Genomic DNA, 18,736 nt, shown 5'->3' on the forward strand with positions numbered 1-18,736 from the left:
TACATTTTTTTTCTTGTTTTAACTTCATCAAACACTGCTGGTTCCACGAACCGGGTTTGGGCTGTACTTAACCGGATACGAGGCTTCAATCGCAATCCCACACTTACCGGATTTCGACGAAGCCAAGTTTCTCTCCATCCTAATGTAACCATCCTCTCCCCAACGTGGACCCCACGAGTTCCTTACAATCCAATAGTCAACGCCGTTCTCTGACCCGTAACCAACCGCCACCACCGCGTGATCCATATTTGTACCACACTTTCCGGTGAAGATTCCCTGCCAACAAAATAACCAAACCGGTTATTAAAAATCCAAAAACCGGTTTTATCACCTAACACCCGGTTTAAGGTCGGTTCACTTACCGATTGGTAATGTTGGAAAACTCTTCCACCGGCTTCAATGGCGACACTCACAGGCTGGTATGAAACTGCTCTTTTCAACGCCATCTCGTTTTTAGTAGGAACATCTTCGTACCCATCAATACTTACAACTCTCGAATTCTTCTTCTGCAAATAATCAGAATTTTTCAGTAATGCAGTTCCTTAAAATGTAAATAAACAGAGTGACTCTGTTTACTCTGTTTTTGTTTATATCCTTACCACGAGAGAATTGCATTTGCCATTGGATCCACGGTAAGGATAATCTTGCTCGGTGTTTAAACCACCGTTTTTCATGATGAATTGAAAAGCGTAGTCCATTAAACCGCCGTTACATCCTTGGTTGTAGGATCTGTCGCAGTCGACAAGTTCTTGTTCGGACAGAGATACGAGTTCTCCTGTAACGATCTTGTTTATGCCTTCTACTGCTGCAGCTGTCGAAAACGCCCAACAGCTTCCTGCGTACATCAATACACATATATAAGATCAGTACTCAATACACACGACTAGCTAAAATTAGTGTATTTAGTTCTAGATGAAACAATAACATTTGCAAATCTCAACACATAAAAGGTAGAAAATTATCTACGTTAATACTAGTATAGATTAAAAAGAAAAAGAGCATAATTAGTAATTACCGCAAGATCCTTGGTCTTTAATGGCATTAACGGCTCCCTTTTGTCTCCAATCAACCGTCTCTGGCACCACCTCGTTGTTTCCTGCGGCTGAGAATTTCAGGTTAACGTTCTTGGCCTTAGCGATGCGGCGGGTGGGCTCGGTTCTTGCCCCGAGGTATAAACTCCGGTACTCATCGTTAGTGAGATCAGCGAATTTGGTGAGACCAAGCTTGTAAGTAGCGTTCTTGTTGTTCTGGTTGTGTAGATCGATGAATCTCAGGTTGTCTTTGAAAATATTGAATCTTTCGTCTTGTTCGTTGATGATACCGTTGTTGTTGTTGTCAATTTTCCCGTGCTCCGCGGACCATTGTAAGTAGATGGACCTCACTTCTTCATCGGTTCTCCACGAGCCGTCCGATGGGAGATTGAGATGATTGTTATTGATGATGAACTCATCACCGGAGGCTAATGAAATGACGACGTATAAGAGAAGTAAAGAGAGTATTTTTGGAGAGGAAGCCATATTTTGTTTGTTTGGTTTTCTAGTATTGATAGTTGAATGGCTTGATTTTTTGGAGGGATGAGAAAACTGTGGAACTATTTATAACCAAAGTTTTGGTATTTTAATATTTCAAGTTGGTATACTTTTCTATTATGAAATAAAGGGAACTCATGGGCATGCAAGATGGTGGACGATTCAAATGGCTTTTTTTAATTCCGATTCGTGAATGGAATTAAATTTTTAATTCATAATATCTTTAATTTTCATTTACGTGTGTAAAAATAGGCCGGGGATATTTATGTATTTTTATAACGTTATAAATAATAGTAATTTTTATAATTTCGATGATTGTATCTCAAAATAATAATAATAAAAAATATTCACAGGTCTATAAAATAATATAATGTATTTATATTCAGATACAATATTGTACCATACTTGAATTTAATGGGTCGAACTTTTTGTGATTTTTTTCTTGCTTAGCCAAAAAACAAACTAAGCCACTTTTATACTTGTGCATATCCATCTTTTCCTTGCATAGAAACTATGCTGGAAAAAGTCTTTCTATCGTTTTAAGATGTTAAAAAAAAATCGTTTCATATTGGACGTCTCCAGAAAATAATGTCTTATATAAGTTGGATTATTTAGTGTTGAAGGGATTTAAATCTTTAGTTAAATAAATAATAATGATCCTTTAATTTCTTCATTAATTTTACTAGTTAAGAAATTTGCTTTGCTGTCGGGAAAAAAGAAAAGAAATTGCTTTACCCGTCTAATTAAGTTGTTGAAAGTTGCTCTCTGTTTTCCAGCTATAATCGAAGATTTTTGGTTTATTAAAGCTAAACCGGAATAGGAATGAAAGAAAATATGTGAGTATCGAGAAAAGTTATCATTAGTTTTAGAGAAAAGTTATCATCGAGGTGTTCGATTTGGTAATAGATCGTGTGTTTTCATTTTCATTCCAAGTCTATGTTATTCGCATTCTATTCCAAAATGACCAGCTCGAATCGCGATTAGTTTGGCACAAAGATTAGAAGTTCTTAGATTCAGTAATGCGGTTGTTCGTATGTTCAAATTCTCAACAAAAATTAGTATTGAACCTTTTAACGGTCTTTGGGTCTCCAACGGTTTCAACGCCAGCAAATACTTACATGATGATGATACAAATTGATAAATATAAAGAAAGATTCAAAGAAATACACCAAGTATAGAGTATGTAATGTATATATCATGTAAGAATTTTACATAAATACACACACCTCGTTTGGAAACTAAACTGTGCTGTTTTTTATCTTGTTTCATGTTTGATCAGCAAATTATCCATTGTTTTCTAAGTTATATAGCTCGCATATGTATAAAAAAATTTACACACGGAAAAAAAAATGAAATTTCAACCATTCTGGTTAGATATGCCTTTACCAGAAAAAAGCATTCTGTTTTAGAAGAAAAACAAAGAATGAAGCATCTTTCTAAGCAGAAAGCTGTGAGAGAGCCGACCAAGAAACAAAGAATTGGGGAACACAATTAACTTATCCTTTCCCTTGCAACAGCATGTATTTCGTAAACAAAAATTCAAACTTCAGAGATTGTATGGGGTCAAACTATTCGCCTGTAATTCAAATAGTTTACTATTCTTTTCTAACTTTGTGATTGAAATGATCTCGTAGACTGTAATATTCGTCTGTAATATTTATCATTATTTATATATTTCAACATAAGATGGTTTGCGGTTTGCTGTGTTTTTCTTTTCCCGTTTTCCGTGGTTTGTTGTTTTGCAATTACATCACCATCTATAGATTCACGAGATATATCCGTTTACTAGAAGTTGATCAATGTATTCATATTTGAAGATATCCCTACAAATTTTGAATTTTAGACAGTACCATAGTTATGTAATTTTTTGTTCTTTTGCGTCTCAACCCAACACCCATGCGTGATTATTTGATTTTACGTACAACGGTTTTGGTTTAATGTTCATTGTGATGCAAATAATTGTCTTTTTAACCCGATGTAATTTAACTAGGTTTGTTAACTTGTTGAAGTCATTATTATTTAAATAATTGTTGAAGTCAAATAAAGTATTTCATGCGATTGTGAGCCGTTTATTATTTTACTACTTTTTTTGTGGAGCCGTTTATTATTACTTTTTACAATTTGCGTCACTGAACAAACTATTCGCTTCTCACCGCATCAGTTATTGGATACCGACCATAAATTTCAGAGTTGCAAATAGTGAGATTTTCAGTTCCGGGCCCATGGGAACATGACTACCATTAAATCATCTGCCAGTAATTCGGAACAGAATGATGTCACTTGACGAGCAATCTTTACGAAAGGGCTGCATCTTCTTCGTTTTGTAATTTCTGTACGTCGAATTAATTAAGTTTGCCTATATATATCTTTTTTTCTTTCAAAGGAGACCCTATAACCCAAAAAAATATATCCTCTTTTTTTGACCAAAAAGTTTGCCTATATATATATATATATCACACTATCACAGTGTGTACATGTGTGTGTGTAGAAATACAGAAGATTTAGCAAACTTAAAATCCACAGACATGCATATATATTGACGTTGGTTTGAGTATGGATGTCTCTGAGTTTATGAATCTACGTTACATCAATTTCCAATAATCAATATGAGACGGACGAAAGCTAGAAAAACAATTAATATGAATATATATATATATATAATCTAATTTATGTATGGAATAAGCAAAAACAATTGTATCATTCTTTTATAAATAAATATATTTAATATTTATTTATAGACCAGCAGAAGGTATTATTTTATCACTTGTTCTGATCGGAAGATAAGATAATATAAGGAAGATATACATTATGGTTCAAAACTGTGGTCTGCTTTTATAGTTTTTTTAGGTCCAAAAAATTTAGTCAGGTCTCTTTTATTTTCCGATAAATAGTTGCTGATAAAAAGACCTCTATAGAGCTCTCTATTTAATAGATATAAATACATATATTTTTTGAAGATTCTTATGGAAGAATCCTGAATGAATGGGTGGATGCGATGTTCCCATTTCACGGCAGATTCTCTTGTCATTATGCGGCGCCCCATCCTGAGCGTTGGATTTGATCCTTTTTCATATGCATATTATATAAACTAATTTTATCTACGAAAAAAGAGAAGAAGACTGAAAAAATGGTGATTGGAGGATATGGGAGGCAAAGAGGTGTCTTTAATCAAGTTTTAACCGAGGTGGCTTTTGATAAGGTTTAAGGAACAAAGTGTATCGCTCGTGTTCCTGACATGTGACCACTAAAGGTGACCAGTTCTGTTTTCTATAATTACGTTCAGTTTGAGATATCATTTTGTATGGGAAGCTCAGCTACGAAGCATGGAACTTTCACCGGCTGTTTTATTTTCGCTTAACAATTGGAATTAGAACTTTTCCAAAGAATGTTAAAAACGTACAGAAAAAGTTTCATTTTCATAAATAAATTTATAAAAACTTATCATGTTCATATTGTTGCCTAAATCTTATCAACCTAACAGAAAGAAATGAGCAAAGAACCAAAAAAAAAACTAATCCGAAGAAACCGGTTAATTCCGATCCGGATTAATAAATGGTCAAAGGAGACGCACCATCTGCTAAGGAAAAATAAAAATAAAAACCAAAGAAAAAGTGGTTAAAGAAGTCATGTGATCTTCTGACAAAACCGCCCTATCCTCCATTATTTCAGTTATGAATCTGTTTGCAGTCTTTGTCTCCCTTTTTAACTCTCTGTTTTCTTTTTCATTTTCACATAAATGATTCTCTTGTTTTTTTTTTCCAATATTCTTTCTCACGAAGGTATCTTTTCCAACGTCTTCATCTAAAATATTTATATATTATTATTATTTTTTTAAAATAATCAACGTCACTCGGAGCTTCTAACCAATTGTGTATACGTGAAAAACTAGGCATTCGGTTAACATTAAAGTAGAAAACAATTTGCGGATAAATTGATGTGACATAATCAATGACAAAATAATTTGAACTCACACACAACAAAAAGTCAAATATTAGAAAGAATTGAGTTTAAGGTCAAATTTCGAGCTGCGACCAATTTTTTTTAAAAAGTAAGAAGGGAAATTTTTTTTTGTCAATTCTTACGAAAGCCCAAAAGGCTACAAAAGTGATACACAGCCCAAAAGACCTAATAAAATTACGAATACATCTAAATATACACGATTAACAACACGTGTTCGATTGAGAAGAAAACCAGAACCACGTGGCTTATGAGGAAGAATCTCAGAAATTCAATCGATGGATTCCACCGCTGCTGTCTCCGATTCGCCGCCGTTTATCACTTCCGACGACCATTTTCACCGTCAAATTTGGGCTTATCATGGTGTGTTTTCCTCGCGCACTGATGTATCACTTTTACTCTCATTCTGCATCAATTAAACATGATCCCGATTGGTTGAAATCTCTTCACCTCCATAAATTAAGTTTCGATCATCTCTACTTCATGACCTCACTCTCTGCCTTAACGAAGGCTCTTCAATTAGGGTATTGGGGGAGTTATAACTTCCAGCCATAGAGGACAATACCAACTTTGGAGAAGAAGCTTTTCACCATCATCACAGGACCCGTACCTTGCCGCTTCATACTAAAGCGTAACAGATCTGCAGAAGAGAGAAGTCCGGACTAAGCCGAAAAGATCCGATAAGCTAGAAAACCTTTGCAAAAGCATAAAGAACTTTGATTCCACTAATTCAATAGAATTCATCACTTCTCTAAGGAATAGTGAGAAAGCTTGAAAAATGGAATCAACAAAGATAACAAAGGATTTCAAAAGCTTCGGATAAACATAGATCTGATCAAGTCGGAATTATTATCCGTAAACCGGAAGATAGATCCGATTATAATCGGAATTTACTGCAAAATTGAAGAGAAAAACTCTCTCTCTCTGAAGATAAGGATAAGAGAAGAGAGAGAGGAAAAAACTCTTCCATAAGAAGGGAATTTATCTAAAAGATGAACTTGCAAAGGTTTGTATAATCAAATAAAAGTAGAAATGAGGCTTCGGAGTTTTGGGTCCATGGGAATTGGGAAGATTATGGGATTCATTGTGGAGAAAACAGAAATCATTTGAGAAATATGCTTACAAAACTATACAACCAAAGTTTTGTTTCTACAATGTTTTTGGTAACCTCAAGAACATTGAAACAAACAATCTTTGTTACTAATAAAGATAAGTTTTTTATAAGACCCAAAAAGAAAACAATATTGAAAAAAACGAATGATCATCATTCCCTGAAAAACCCGTATACCTTTGTTGGGAGCTCCATCATCATAATCTAATTTTCCCCGTAATTTTTTTCCTCTCTCCGTTAGTCAGTAATATTTGCGGTATCTGGAGGAGAAGATGATCTCTGAGATTTCTCTAAAAACTTTGGCAACAAATGAATAATAGTAGAATGGATCTTCTTCATCTCTAATCTTTATCAGTTTCTCTCTTGATGCTTAGACGAAGATGAAGAAACTTGTGTTGTTGTATCGGTTGGTTTAGGTTCGTGTTTATTTCTCTTACTTCTTCGTTTCGGTTTTCGGATTTTGCTTGAATGTTGCTGTTGCTGCTTCGGTATTACCACGACGTTGCTGCGTAGGGGTAATGGCAATATTTGTTCTTTCTTTTTGGTAGGTGGCTCAGGAGGAACATCTGGCCATGGAGTGCGTTTAGCCGCCACTGTGATCTCTAATGGAGGATCAATTATCCATCTGTAATCAGAGAACAAGAAAAAAAAAAAAAAAAAAGAGAGAAACAGAATCAAACATCAAAATCATTTAGGCAACATGATACCAAGAGATCTTCTCATTAAACACAAACACTTTTTTATAGTGTTTTAGTCTTTAGGTTGTTCCGACTTAAGAACAAGAGTATACTATAGACTCATTCTATATAAGAACTAGAGACTTTCCAATAACTGATCAGTAACAACAGTATCTAAGCTTTATGACTCAACAAAGGAATGCACAAGCCAATTCAACATGAGACACTTATCCAAAGACGGATATATTATCAACTAGGATGAAACTGGACCAGCCTCGCACAAAATGGTCGATAACACTATGGTTTTCTCACTCCTAACTAACATATTTGATGACAATCAGTATACCGTTTGGTTTTGGAAGGAGTAAAAAGGCATACCCGGGAGGGAATTTGCTATCAGCGCGTGCTTCAACACGAAGCCACCATAGCAGAACCTGTCTTCCACAGCTTCCAAGAGGCTCCACCATTGAAGGATCATTCAACAGGGACAAAGGACTTTCCACACCTTCATTCTCATTCAACGACCCAAAGTCCTTAACCCAATCTGGCTTGTTCTCAGCTTCCTCCCAAAGCAATCTCGAGTTCAGCACAAACCCAGACCACTCTAGCTTTTGGGGCAAAACCGCAGCAACATCATCTATATAAACCGCACTCTTCCCCGCATATGGCAATGTATTGAAAATGTGCCAACCAATCAGCTTATCAGTTGAGTTACACGCAGGACCTTGTACTGGTAATGAAGAGTTCTCCTCCTCCATCTCTTTTCTCCTATCCATCGACATAACCATCTCTTCTGCGTTTCCAGAATGAGCCAATATTCCAACAGAAACAGCACCAAACCACTTGACACTCTGGATTTCATCAAAGAACTCCATACTATGCATGTTACTATCATCCGCAAACATCACAACCCCATCAAGCTTCTCTTCCCTCACAACTCTGATCACACCAAAACAAGAACATCACTTTCCGCTCAACATTCACAAAAAGATTCCAAATTTACATACCACCAAAATCAACAAAGCAAAAAAGGGATTTTTTTCAGACTTGCCTCAACGCTTGAAGTCTCATCAAGACCTCTAATTTGCTGCGATCCTCCCAAGTATTAGGCATTCTCTGGTTAAACCCAACGTGAATCGCCCTGAGCCCAGACTTGGCGATGATGGAACCAGTCTCATTAGTAGCACCACCAGCTTCAACCACGATCCAAACCAGATCGTAAGGGACAAGCATCAACGAGTGCATCACGCCGGTCAAATGCAGCGCCTGAAAAGTCCTCACGTAAGTCGGCGTCACGGCGATTACCGTCTTGCTTCTTTTCATCCCGAAGATCGTCTTCTGCTCTCTCTGCACCCTCTCGATTATCTGATGCGCTTTCATCACCTCTACCGGATTCGGATGCGGCCATGGCCGGATCCGGATCCCGTGTCTCCCGACGACGACACGCGAGCTCCTCGTCGCCGTCGTGTTCGCTCCGATTACCGGCGGGGGATCCAGATTACGGCCGATTGTGCGGACATCGAGGTGCTTGAGAGGTAAGTCGGGTCGAAACGGAGCAGAGTAGAGGTTTGTGGAGGAAGTAGAGAAGAGGAAGAAGAAGACCAATCTGGAGAATCGAAACCCGAGGACTAGGCTTATCAAGCAGCAAAGACAGTGCAAAACCAGCCAAAACACGGCAGCTAGAGACTTCCCGGAGCCTTCGACGGAAGATTCTAGCGCCGCCGGAGATCTGAAGCTGTTATTCCGGCGATTTAAGTAGCTCTGATGCAACGCAGAGAGCTTCATATCCTCTTTCGTTGACCTCTTTGGCTCTTTCTTCTTCTTCCTCCTTTGCAGCTTCCCTTTCCTCCTTATCAAAAGATCTGATTAACAACGAGATTACTTCGATTTCACGACCTTAATCAGTTCGATTATCGCTTTCCTTTCTTGCTCCCACCATACCATCTGATGCTTCGATACAACGCCATCGAAGCTCAAACAAAGCTGAAGAAAACGACAACCATGTACACGTGGCGTTTGTATATTGGGTGACCAGAACCTCATTACCCCCCTAAAATTGAGTAAAATTTGGGTCTTTTTTTTACTTTCTTTGCCCAAGTATGTCTCTATTTCTATTCAAGTCAAAATTTGTATTTGGTAATAATTTGTCGCAATTTCGGGTATAAAGATTATTAACATCCTAAACACTTAAATGCTTTGTTTTTTTCGCAAATGTATATCATTTTAGTTAATGACTATTAAAAAGGTGATTACCGAGGGATGTACACGAATTTGGGAAAAACTAACCAAATGATTGATTACGGTTTCTATATCGGGCCATTAGGAAAGGCCCATAATAACGACATGACAGTTTGGTCCGGCCGAACAAGAGTCAATGACACAGTTTGGAGGATTTTGGTATGTAAATTGATCTCGGTTTGTTTGGATGTGTGAAGGCAATAATTAAACCGGCTTGGTGGGGAAGTTTTAGAGATTAATATCGGTTCGTTTTCACTTGCACACAAAGCATAAACATTGACAACTCTGCGCCACCAAATTGTCTAACCGGTGACAATTATTGCTTGTACATATTTCTATATGCTTAAATATCTCTTTATTATTTGTTCATTAGCAATCTAGAGTTGTAACCTAGAAGCGTAAACTCTAGTCTAGACAATGCTCAACCTATAAATCATGAATTTTTGACGATGCATATACCAACTCAAACACAGAACATTAGTGATTGCTAAGAATTTGTACATCATAGTCAATGAGTTATAAGTGATAAGAGGGAGGACGATTTGTTATCTGAATGCTTCTCTTGACTTTATTTAACTTCTGTTGTCAAGTTTTGTCTATACTTGATAGTTTGTAAGAAATCCAAAATACTTAGTTTTCTACTGTTGTCACTTGCAGTTCTCATGTCTCACATTTGTGTTGCTACTACTAATGAGTCTAAGCTACAAAAAGCCTCTTACAAATTGTATTTTTTTTCTTGCCAATAACTCTTACACGCACTCTATCTAGTTTAAATTGAATAATGATACAATAACAATACTAATACAAATTCAGTAAGCTAAAATGTCATGCTGAACATACCTTTTAAGTTCACTGGGCCAGAGTTGGTATCGGGATTCATAATTGTTAGAGAAAACATGACCTCGTGATAGGTCCATTAACATTCTCGATTTGTTCATATTGGGCCAACATGTATGATAGATTTGTCAGAAAACTGAAGAATAACGGCCGAAAGTGATTAAGTTCAGTAGCTCCTCATATACAATTATTAACTTGGTAATATGGAGATGATAAAGTTTTTTCGAGCACCGACAGAAAGGTTATTTGTTTCAAAGAGAAGAGAACGGATTATTCACATCTTATTTGATGGTCATAGACAAATTGAAAGTTATGGTTCACCAAAAAAAAAAAAAAAATTGAAAGATATGCAGTGGTAATTTTAAAGATTCTCTCGGGACGAGATGTTTTTTACATCATCCATAATGTGTGGAAGTATCAACATAATTTCATGATCATTCGGTTTGAATCCTATATGAAAAAGATAAGCCTTGTAAGCCTTTTAATTTTTATATATCTATTTTTGTGGTGATTGTAGAGTTAGTTCATAATCTATAATCACTAAATAATATTGATATGCAAATATTTTTAACTAAGTATAAGTAAAGATATTTCCTTGTAATAACCCGATTTGCTATGTGGTTCAATGAATAAATCCACGATTTGCTATATACAGTAGATATCATCGACTGAACATGATTCTCGAGAAAGTTTTTAGAAATAAAACCAAAGCTAACTTAAACTTTTTACAAAATGAAAAAGTTGAGTTGATTTTTAGTCCAGTTTTGCAATGTCCCTAATTATATAAATAAATAAAAAGATAATATTATTTTACCATATGCCTTCTTAGGGACATTAAGATAAATTTATTTAGAAATTCAAGGTAGAGGTGGCATAGAGTTTCATACTTATAGAGAAATATACGATGCAGGTGTATAAAAAGTCAATAATTGAATTTCAATAATGCAGTTGTCGCATGTAATAAGTTAACTAGTGAAACGCCGAATAACCAGATTTTGGACAATATAAATGTACTTTACCTACGATCTTTGACAATTGCAGCTCCAATAATTGTAAAACATACAACTCCTTAGAAAAAAACATTAAAATTACACCTCCCACGAGTCATATTAAATTTTACATGTGCCTTTGACCTTCAGGTGCACTCTTGTTACAGTTTTATGACGTCTTTACCCTTCACATAATATGTTTTCCTCTTTCGACTTTAATAAAGTCACTGTGCTTTGTGCTCCATAGATCACTAATTAGGATTATTGAACTTTTTTTTTTTTGGAAACAGATTACAGTATTATACGTCACTTTGCTTATACAATTTGATTACAATATTATAAACGCTAAACTCTCTCAGAGTAAAAAAGCATGAGTATAAAAATGTATATTAAGGATGATCGTGAGACACTCACTCAGTAGGAGCAGTGTATGAAAATCGTATAGATTTTACCTTTTCCACGGCTTGGCGTATACTGCGACCGACGCATCTATCTAACAAAACTGATCAAAATGAATTACTTTTTAAAAATATTTGCAAGCTTTTGGGTTCATAACATCTCGTTCGGTAAAATGAAATATCAATTTTATTCAATTTCATCGTGTATGTCGATGGAAATTAATGCATACACATGTGAGTATATAGCATACAGCTTCCAGAAAATGAATCGAACTCGAGAGAATAAAATGCACAAGTGTCCTATTAACTTTCTAATTACATCACTGTAAAATTATGGATCCACATATATATATATATATTATTAAATTGTGAAGATCAATAAGGTACGTAAACTAAAAATGTCTGTGGTCCCTTATCGGTTGAAGGGTTTGCTTCTGTTGTATATATGTCCTCCCAAAAGATAAAATAAAGTTTTTAATTTGGGGTAATTGGCATGTTCATGTGCCAACCAGTTCACAGCTAATCCCTATTGCATTATTAGTTAAGATATAGGCTTAATTCTAAGAAGAATTAGGATATGAAAACAAAATTGACTATTCACAAGCATCCAAAATAATTATATGAAAATGATATCGAAATATTAATTAAACTAAGAAAATGACAATGATGTGAAAACTTTTCTTTAGTTCTGAAGTAGTCGGATGCTACGCCAACCCAATCAAGTTATACATAAAATCTCTAGCTATAATTATAATTATTACTAACCGGACACAAATTCTTAATTAAGTTGTGGAGTATAAGATATGATTGGTGGCTATATCCTCGAAAACAGGAGAAATTGATTTTTGTTTAAATGAAAGAAACGAGGGCAAAAAAAGAGACACAACAGTCATTTGAGATGATAATATAGTATAAGAAATGTCATGCATCATCTCTTTCTGGCACTAAACTAGTAACAAGTGGCAAATTATAAATGATAAAATAAAAGACACTAATCTATAAATTGTAGAATAGTAAGAGGGATAGTTTAATAAGCACAGACAGAAAAGCTGGATTATCAGTGACAAGGTCTCTCCTTTTCTTTAATAATATAAACAACCCCTAAAACTAATATAATGTAGTTCTTTTTTACGTTTCGGTTCCATTTTTAGATTATCTTTTTTTAGATGATATATATATTTTTTAATTTCATTTACAATTCTAAAAGTAGTTTACTAGTTTATATGTAAATATCTATCTTTTCTCATAATTTATTTTTCATTAATAGTACTATCCAATGTATGATATTTTGAAAAAAAAAATAGGATGTATATTTTGATATATAAATATATAGAAGTATGTAAAGTTTGCAAAACTCATCGATCGTTACGAGAAAGAGAGAACTTCGTGTTTATATTAAGTTGGGAAAGAATACTGTCATAGAGAAGTAAACTATATATAAATAAAATAATTCTTCCAGAAAATGAAAATAAAACAGTTATATATAAAAGTAAATTTATACATCTTTACAAAATATTAATTATATACATATGATAAAAACTCAAGTGTAAGACGTGAAACAGAATATAATAGAAAAATAAAAGGAGTAAAGAATAATATTCTCTTATCTTCGATAACTATAAGTGTTAAAGAAAAGACTATATATATATATATTTTTTTTTTTGCTAACTTAAAGACTACATCATTTTTGTATAATAATATCATGCATTGGTTATTTAGTTTATAATATAAGTAGTTCATAAGGTTTCTAGCGTTCTCCGATCCGAATTCAAGTTCCGTTTGAACAATAAGACACTTTTTTCTTAAATCGCAACAAAAACTATCATCAACAAATTGTTATGAATCTAAAAAGTTATGTATACATGAGGGATCCGAATTTTTTTTTACTAGAGAAATAGTCATCCTACTAAAAATAATTTGTAATAACATGCGTTGGATACTTTTGTCAGTGTTATGAAAATAATACTAGCAAAAGTAAGATCTTGTGGTGTACATAATGGCTTTATATATCCAAACTAAAACCATACGATTTACGTTTGTCATGACCTCAATGTCGGTCACATATTATTAACGTACAACATGGACCTACGCGTACGTCTGTTATTTAAATTTTTTTCCGTATGAATTACTTTCTTATTATTGGATTTTCTGGATAGGAATCCAAGCTATCCTATGACATACCCACACGTAAAACGCTTTTGGTGACGTATTGGCTAAACAAATTATTTTTTTTTTCTACAGGCTAAACAAATTATATATGGAGGAAACTTTGCTTTAAAATATTGAAACAGAGAAAACTCAATTTGTTTTCAGAATTTCTGATTTTTAAATTAATATGCGTTTGATGACAAAATAAATAGAAATTCTGCGTTTAAACCAGATCCACATATTTGATTTGAAACCCGTATATATATTTAAACGAAATTATAAGATTTTGTCATTACAAAATTGCATTAATCATACTAAGAAATTAACTATACCTGCATGAAAGAAATGTATTTTCATTTATTGATTTAACCATCTAAAATATACTGTATTAATAATGAACTATTATAATAGGTTGTTTACACAAAAAAAAAACTATTGTAATAAGCATTGATAACAATAAAATTTGACAAAAAGAAAAAGAAGGCTATCATAATATATTAATAAATAATCTAAAACGCAAACACACATGATTCCAATAGAACAGTCGATCTACAACGCATTCAAGTTCCTAAAAATATGAATTAAGACTCTAGAATATTTTTGTTTAGTTTGATGCTATAATAATCAGGCATAAAAACAGAATCAGCTTAATACATAGTTATTCTTAATGGGTGGTGTGGCTCAAGCATTAGACTCCAAAGGCATTTCAGTGTGTCCAAATAATTAGTTTCCTTTTGAGATTATCACAAAATTAGCCTTCCAAATACAATGTTAAAGTGTAAATAAATATCGACTCGGAATTACACTTGTGGCCTTAAATCCCCGTGTGAAGAACGATGTTTAGAAGGGCACTATCGGAACATATAAGTACATCGTTATTGCGTGGATGGAACGTCTATTTCCAACGCCATATTCCAACGCCATACCAATGTCCACCGACCACCGACCTAAACTTTTTACAAATTTTTGATGTTTAAAATTGTATATATTTTTTGAAGAAATTATTTTATATCTCTATATATCGTCTATTTTTATAACAAAACTTTGGAGAGTTTATTGCAACTAATGACATTTGTTGTTTGCAGTTATTTAGAAAATGCTCACAATTGGAAGTCCGATTACGACGTCTTCAGTTGAACTAATTAACGCTTTAGGTTGGATCACCTATCACCACACAAAGTTTCGATATTTAATCATATTCAATATTTTATAAAATTTGGAAAGTTTAGTAAGTTTTCATATCGTAACAAAAAAAAGATGTGTGTGAAAATAGTGTTATGAATTGAGTACAAGTGTACAACATCTACAATTATTGTCGGGGATAAAACCATTTCGATCTTTACATTTTAAATCTGTAGCTAGATCTTAAGAGACTTTATATTCTTACATCAATGTATTTATCCTTTTTAAGTTACTATTTATTAGTTACATTTTAAATCGTTTTAAAGTTTTATTTTTGTTTCATAAAGAAAGAGTGTCGTTTTATATTTTCAATGCAGAATTTTAAACAATATTCCAGTTTTGTTCATATTGATTTAATGTATTAATTAGAGAAAAAAGTTATTTAATGCATTAATAAAGGATAAAGTAGTATTTTTAATAGTTTTCTTAATAAGTGTGAAAAATACCAGAATAACACTCTTTGTGAAACGGATGGAATATGATAATTTCTTTTTAGAAAACTATTATTTGGTAAAAATGTAGAAACTATGTTATAATTTTAAGACTACATCTACATAAATTGCTTGAATTTCTTAAAACACCTGAGCTTCGTTTTAATATGGCATTTTAAATTGCAGTGTTTATATATAATCATTTTCAACGTTGAATTTTTATCGCTATAATTTTAAACTACTCATACATTCTCAATATTTTAGTAATTAATGTTAATGCATGGTAAACACTCCATACTAGACTATTAGTGTTGATAAATGAATAATGCTAATAAATAACTCCAAAGATTAAATATTTTTGCTTTCTAAATAAAATATATCCTACTTCTCTTATCATCAAATTTATTCTTATAATCCACAAGCAAATTTTGAGTTATATTTATTTGTGGTGATAATGTAATAATGTGAAAAATACATATTAAAAACAAAAAGTGAGATATTACTATTATTTGAAAAAATAAAAATGTATCAACTGGTTGACATAAGAAAATGAGAGAATACAATTAGTAGTAAAAAAAAGAAAAAGAAGAAATATCATACTAGGAAATAAGAAAAGACAAAACACCTCAGAAATCCCACTAACTTGTCCCCAGAACAGAAGGAGACACGCGTGTCACTACCGCCTCTTCCCTATTAAATATTTTAATGCAACAAACAATAAATAAGGTAAATTAATCGTATTATTTGCTTGAACATTTCTGTATAATTTTTAAAAGCTAAACTAATTAAATTAAAAACCATTTATTATTGTTTCCCAAATTCCACAACAGCGACCCACTTCCCTACGTCAATACTATTCCCATTCCATGCAATCAATAAATATCCTCTGCTTACTTGTATTTCAATTAATATAAGCATTTCTCAATTTGTTGACGACTTGACAATTTCAACTACACCGTCTACACGTATATATACATAGACCAATATATAACTCAGATTGTGCCTATGATAGAATTGTATAGCGTAAGTTCATTTAAAAGTTAAAAACTAATTGACAAGAGATATTAAGACTTCTTATTCATAGGACAAAAAATTTGTTTTCTACAAATACCTGATATACTGGACATTGTCACACATGTGTAAAAGCAATATAAAATAATGGAAAGAGATCGGTATATCACGGATTTACACTGTAGGACAATATGGTAATGCTAAAATAAAACGATACATTTCCACATAGTAGTTGGGTTTAAGCAACTGTATGCGGTATAATTCATCTTTTTTTTTTTTTTTGAGAAAGGGTAATTTTTTTATTACAACTTACAACAATCTGTTGATACATCTATGAGGATAAAAATTAGACTGAAAAATCTGGCAATGATGATAACGCTGATATTTCGAAATTAATCTTATAACCGGCCAATGCAAAAGAACCGACGAGCTATATTAAAATAAGGTGCATGAGTATTATATATTGTCCTATGAATATTTTAATTCCGGCCAAAATAAATAGAATAAATACGATATAACTAAATGTGTATATATTATTGTCAGGGAAGATGAGATTGTTGTCTCTGTCTTAGAATATATATAGGGAGAGAGAAAACGAAAATAGAAAATATATATGCGAAAGTTATTAAGAGATTAGTGTCGGTGAATTTTTGAACTCTTCTTTTGCGGTTTCGTGTTCGTCTCATCTCTTCTTGGCCCACGTGTTCATAAATCTCCCCTCCGCATGTAATCGCTTCGCCGTCAATTTCACATCTTCTTCTCCTTCTTCAGCCTCTAAATCTTTCCGCTGATTAAAATTCTCTAGATCGGGAAAAAGGTTGGTTCTTTCGTGGATTATCGTAATCTCCGGCGAAAACCCATATGGAGACAGCGACTGACGTGGCGGCGGTTGCTCCTACTCCGACGGTTACGGTTGCGGCGGCGGCGGCAACGACGAGGAAGAGAGAGAAACCGTATAAAGGGATAAGGATGAGGAAGTGGGGAAAGTGGGTGGCGGAGATAAGAGAGCCTAATAAACGGTCAAGGATCTGGCTTGGCTCTTACTCCACCCCTGAGGCGGCGGCGAGGGCTTACGACACGGCGGTTTTCTATCTACGTGGTCCTTCGGCTAGGCTTAACTTCCCGGAGCTTTTAGCCGGTGTTACGGTGGCGGGAGGCGGCGGAGGAAACGGTGGTGGGGATATGTCGGCGGCGTACATAAGGAGAAGAGCGGCGGAGGTTGGAGCGCAGGTGGATGCGTTAGAAGCGGCGGGAGGGAATCGTCGTCATCATCATCATCATCATCATCAACAACGTGGTAATCATGATCACGTGGATGATGATCATAGTGATTATCGTCTTAATGATGATCATGTCGAGTGTAGTAGTAATGAAGAAGGGTTTAAGAGGTGTAACGGGTCATGGGAACCGGTCGATTTGAACAAATTACCCGACCCGGAAACTTCAGAGGACGATTAGGGAAAAGGAAACAGCTTTTTGTTTTCAGTTTCTTACTTTCGTTCTCCTCCGAAAAAAAAAAAAAAAGTTGTAGAAGAAGGAAGATTTAGAGATTGTTTGTCTTTATGATGCGCGGCGGTTGCTAACATGCACCTCCTCCGTGAGTTTGTGATTACCAATTTACTAGTAGTGCAATGATATGAATAGTTCTCTCCTACTCAAAATTAAAGTGTTCAATGTTTGGTTGTGTTCAACAAAACCCTCAATTTTTTGGAATTTTCAGTTTGTTAACGAAAAGATCAAAAGCATATGAGTTGGTCTTTGGTTTATTTAATGTACTTTAATATAGAAATTAAATTCAGTTTGGGATCAAGTACAGTTAGTATAAGTTGGGATATTATGGATAAAATCTGGATGGAGACACGGTGGCGAGTGAATAGCAGCAGAAGCAGAAGACTTAGGTTTATAGATGTGAGTGTTCTGATGAGTTTGAGACTTGAGAGATGGAGAGACAGAGAGTGTCCTACAAAACAAATATGGTAAGTGGGTCTTTACTTGTCCGATCTTAACAACTAAAGCTCTCTCTCTATCTCTATTATCGTAACTACTAAAGCCCTTTTGCCATTTTTATTATTTTCTCCTGTTCTATAATTTTTTCTTTTTTCGTGGGTCGACGATGACAGCAAGCCAAAAAACTCATTATCAAATCCGTTTTTTTCTTTTCTTTCTAATCAGTTAAAATTTAGATCCAACGGTGAGTTTTCTTTTATGAGATCACCACTACAAAAGTT

At 34.1% G+C, this 18,736-nt stretch overlaps 3 protein-coding genes across 4 annotated transcripts; 1 reads left to right on the forward strand and 2 right to left on the reverse strand.

Annotated features, from left to right (window-relative positions):
• Nucleotides 1–27: 27 nt before the first annotated feature.
• LOC18030614 (cysteine proteinase COT44) lies at nt 28–1,517 on the reverse strand. Of its 2 annotated transcripts, none has more exons than XM_024149978.1 (4): nt 1,016–1,517; nt 603–835; nt 363–506; nt 28–276 (listed from the first exon to the last, which is right to left on the reverse strand). In XM_024149978.1, the coding sequence occupies exons 1-4, from the start codon at nt 1,515–1,517 to the stop codon at nt 28–30; spliced, it is 1,128 nt and encodes a 375-aa protein (XP_024005746.1). The 2 variants fall into 2 exon arrangements, with proteins under 2 accessions (XP_024005746.1, XP_024005747.1); XM_024149979.1 differs by having other exon boundaries at nt 363–503; nt 600–835.
• Nucleotides 1,518–6,569: 5,052 nt separating this feature from the next.
• Nucleotides 6,570–9,207, reverse strand: LOC18030615 (probable beta-1,4-xylosyltransferase IRX14). Its single transcript, XM_006411850.2, has 3 exons — nt 8,326–9,207; nt 7,653–8,213; nt 6,570–7,222 (listed from the first exon to the last, which is right to left on the reverse strand). Exons 1-3 carry the CDS (start codon nt 9,057–9,059, stop codon nt 6,949–6,951), a joined length of 1,569 nt encoding a protein of 522 aa, XP_006411913.1. The 5' UTR covers nt 9,060–9,207; the 3' UTR covers nt 6,570–6,948.
• Nucleotides 9,208–17,125: 7,918 nt separating this feature from the next.
• On the forward strand, nt 17,126–18,032 carry LOC18030616 (ethylene-responsive transcription factor RAP2-10). The gene has a single exon (XM_006411851.2). The coding sequence runs from the start codon at nt 17,370–17,372 to the stop codon at nt 17,964–17,966; it is 597 nt and encodes a 198-aa protein (XP_006411914.1). The 5' UTR covers nt 17,126–17,369; the 3' UTR covers nt 17,967–18,032.
• The last annotated feature ends 704 nt before the right edge of the window (nt 18,033–18,736 follow it).

Source organism: Eutrema salsugineum, unplaced genomic scaffold (genome assembly GCF_000478725.1).
Source record: "Eutrema salsugineum unplaced genomic scaffold, Eutsalg1_0 scaffold_1, whole genome shotgun sequence".
NCBI classification, from domain to species: domain Eukaryota; kingdom Viridiplantae; phylum Streptophyta; class Magnoliopsida; order Brassicales; family Brassicaceae; genus Eutrema; species Eutrema salsugineum.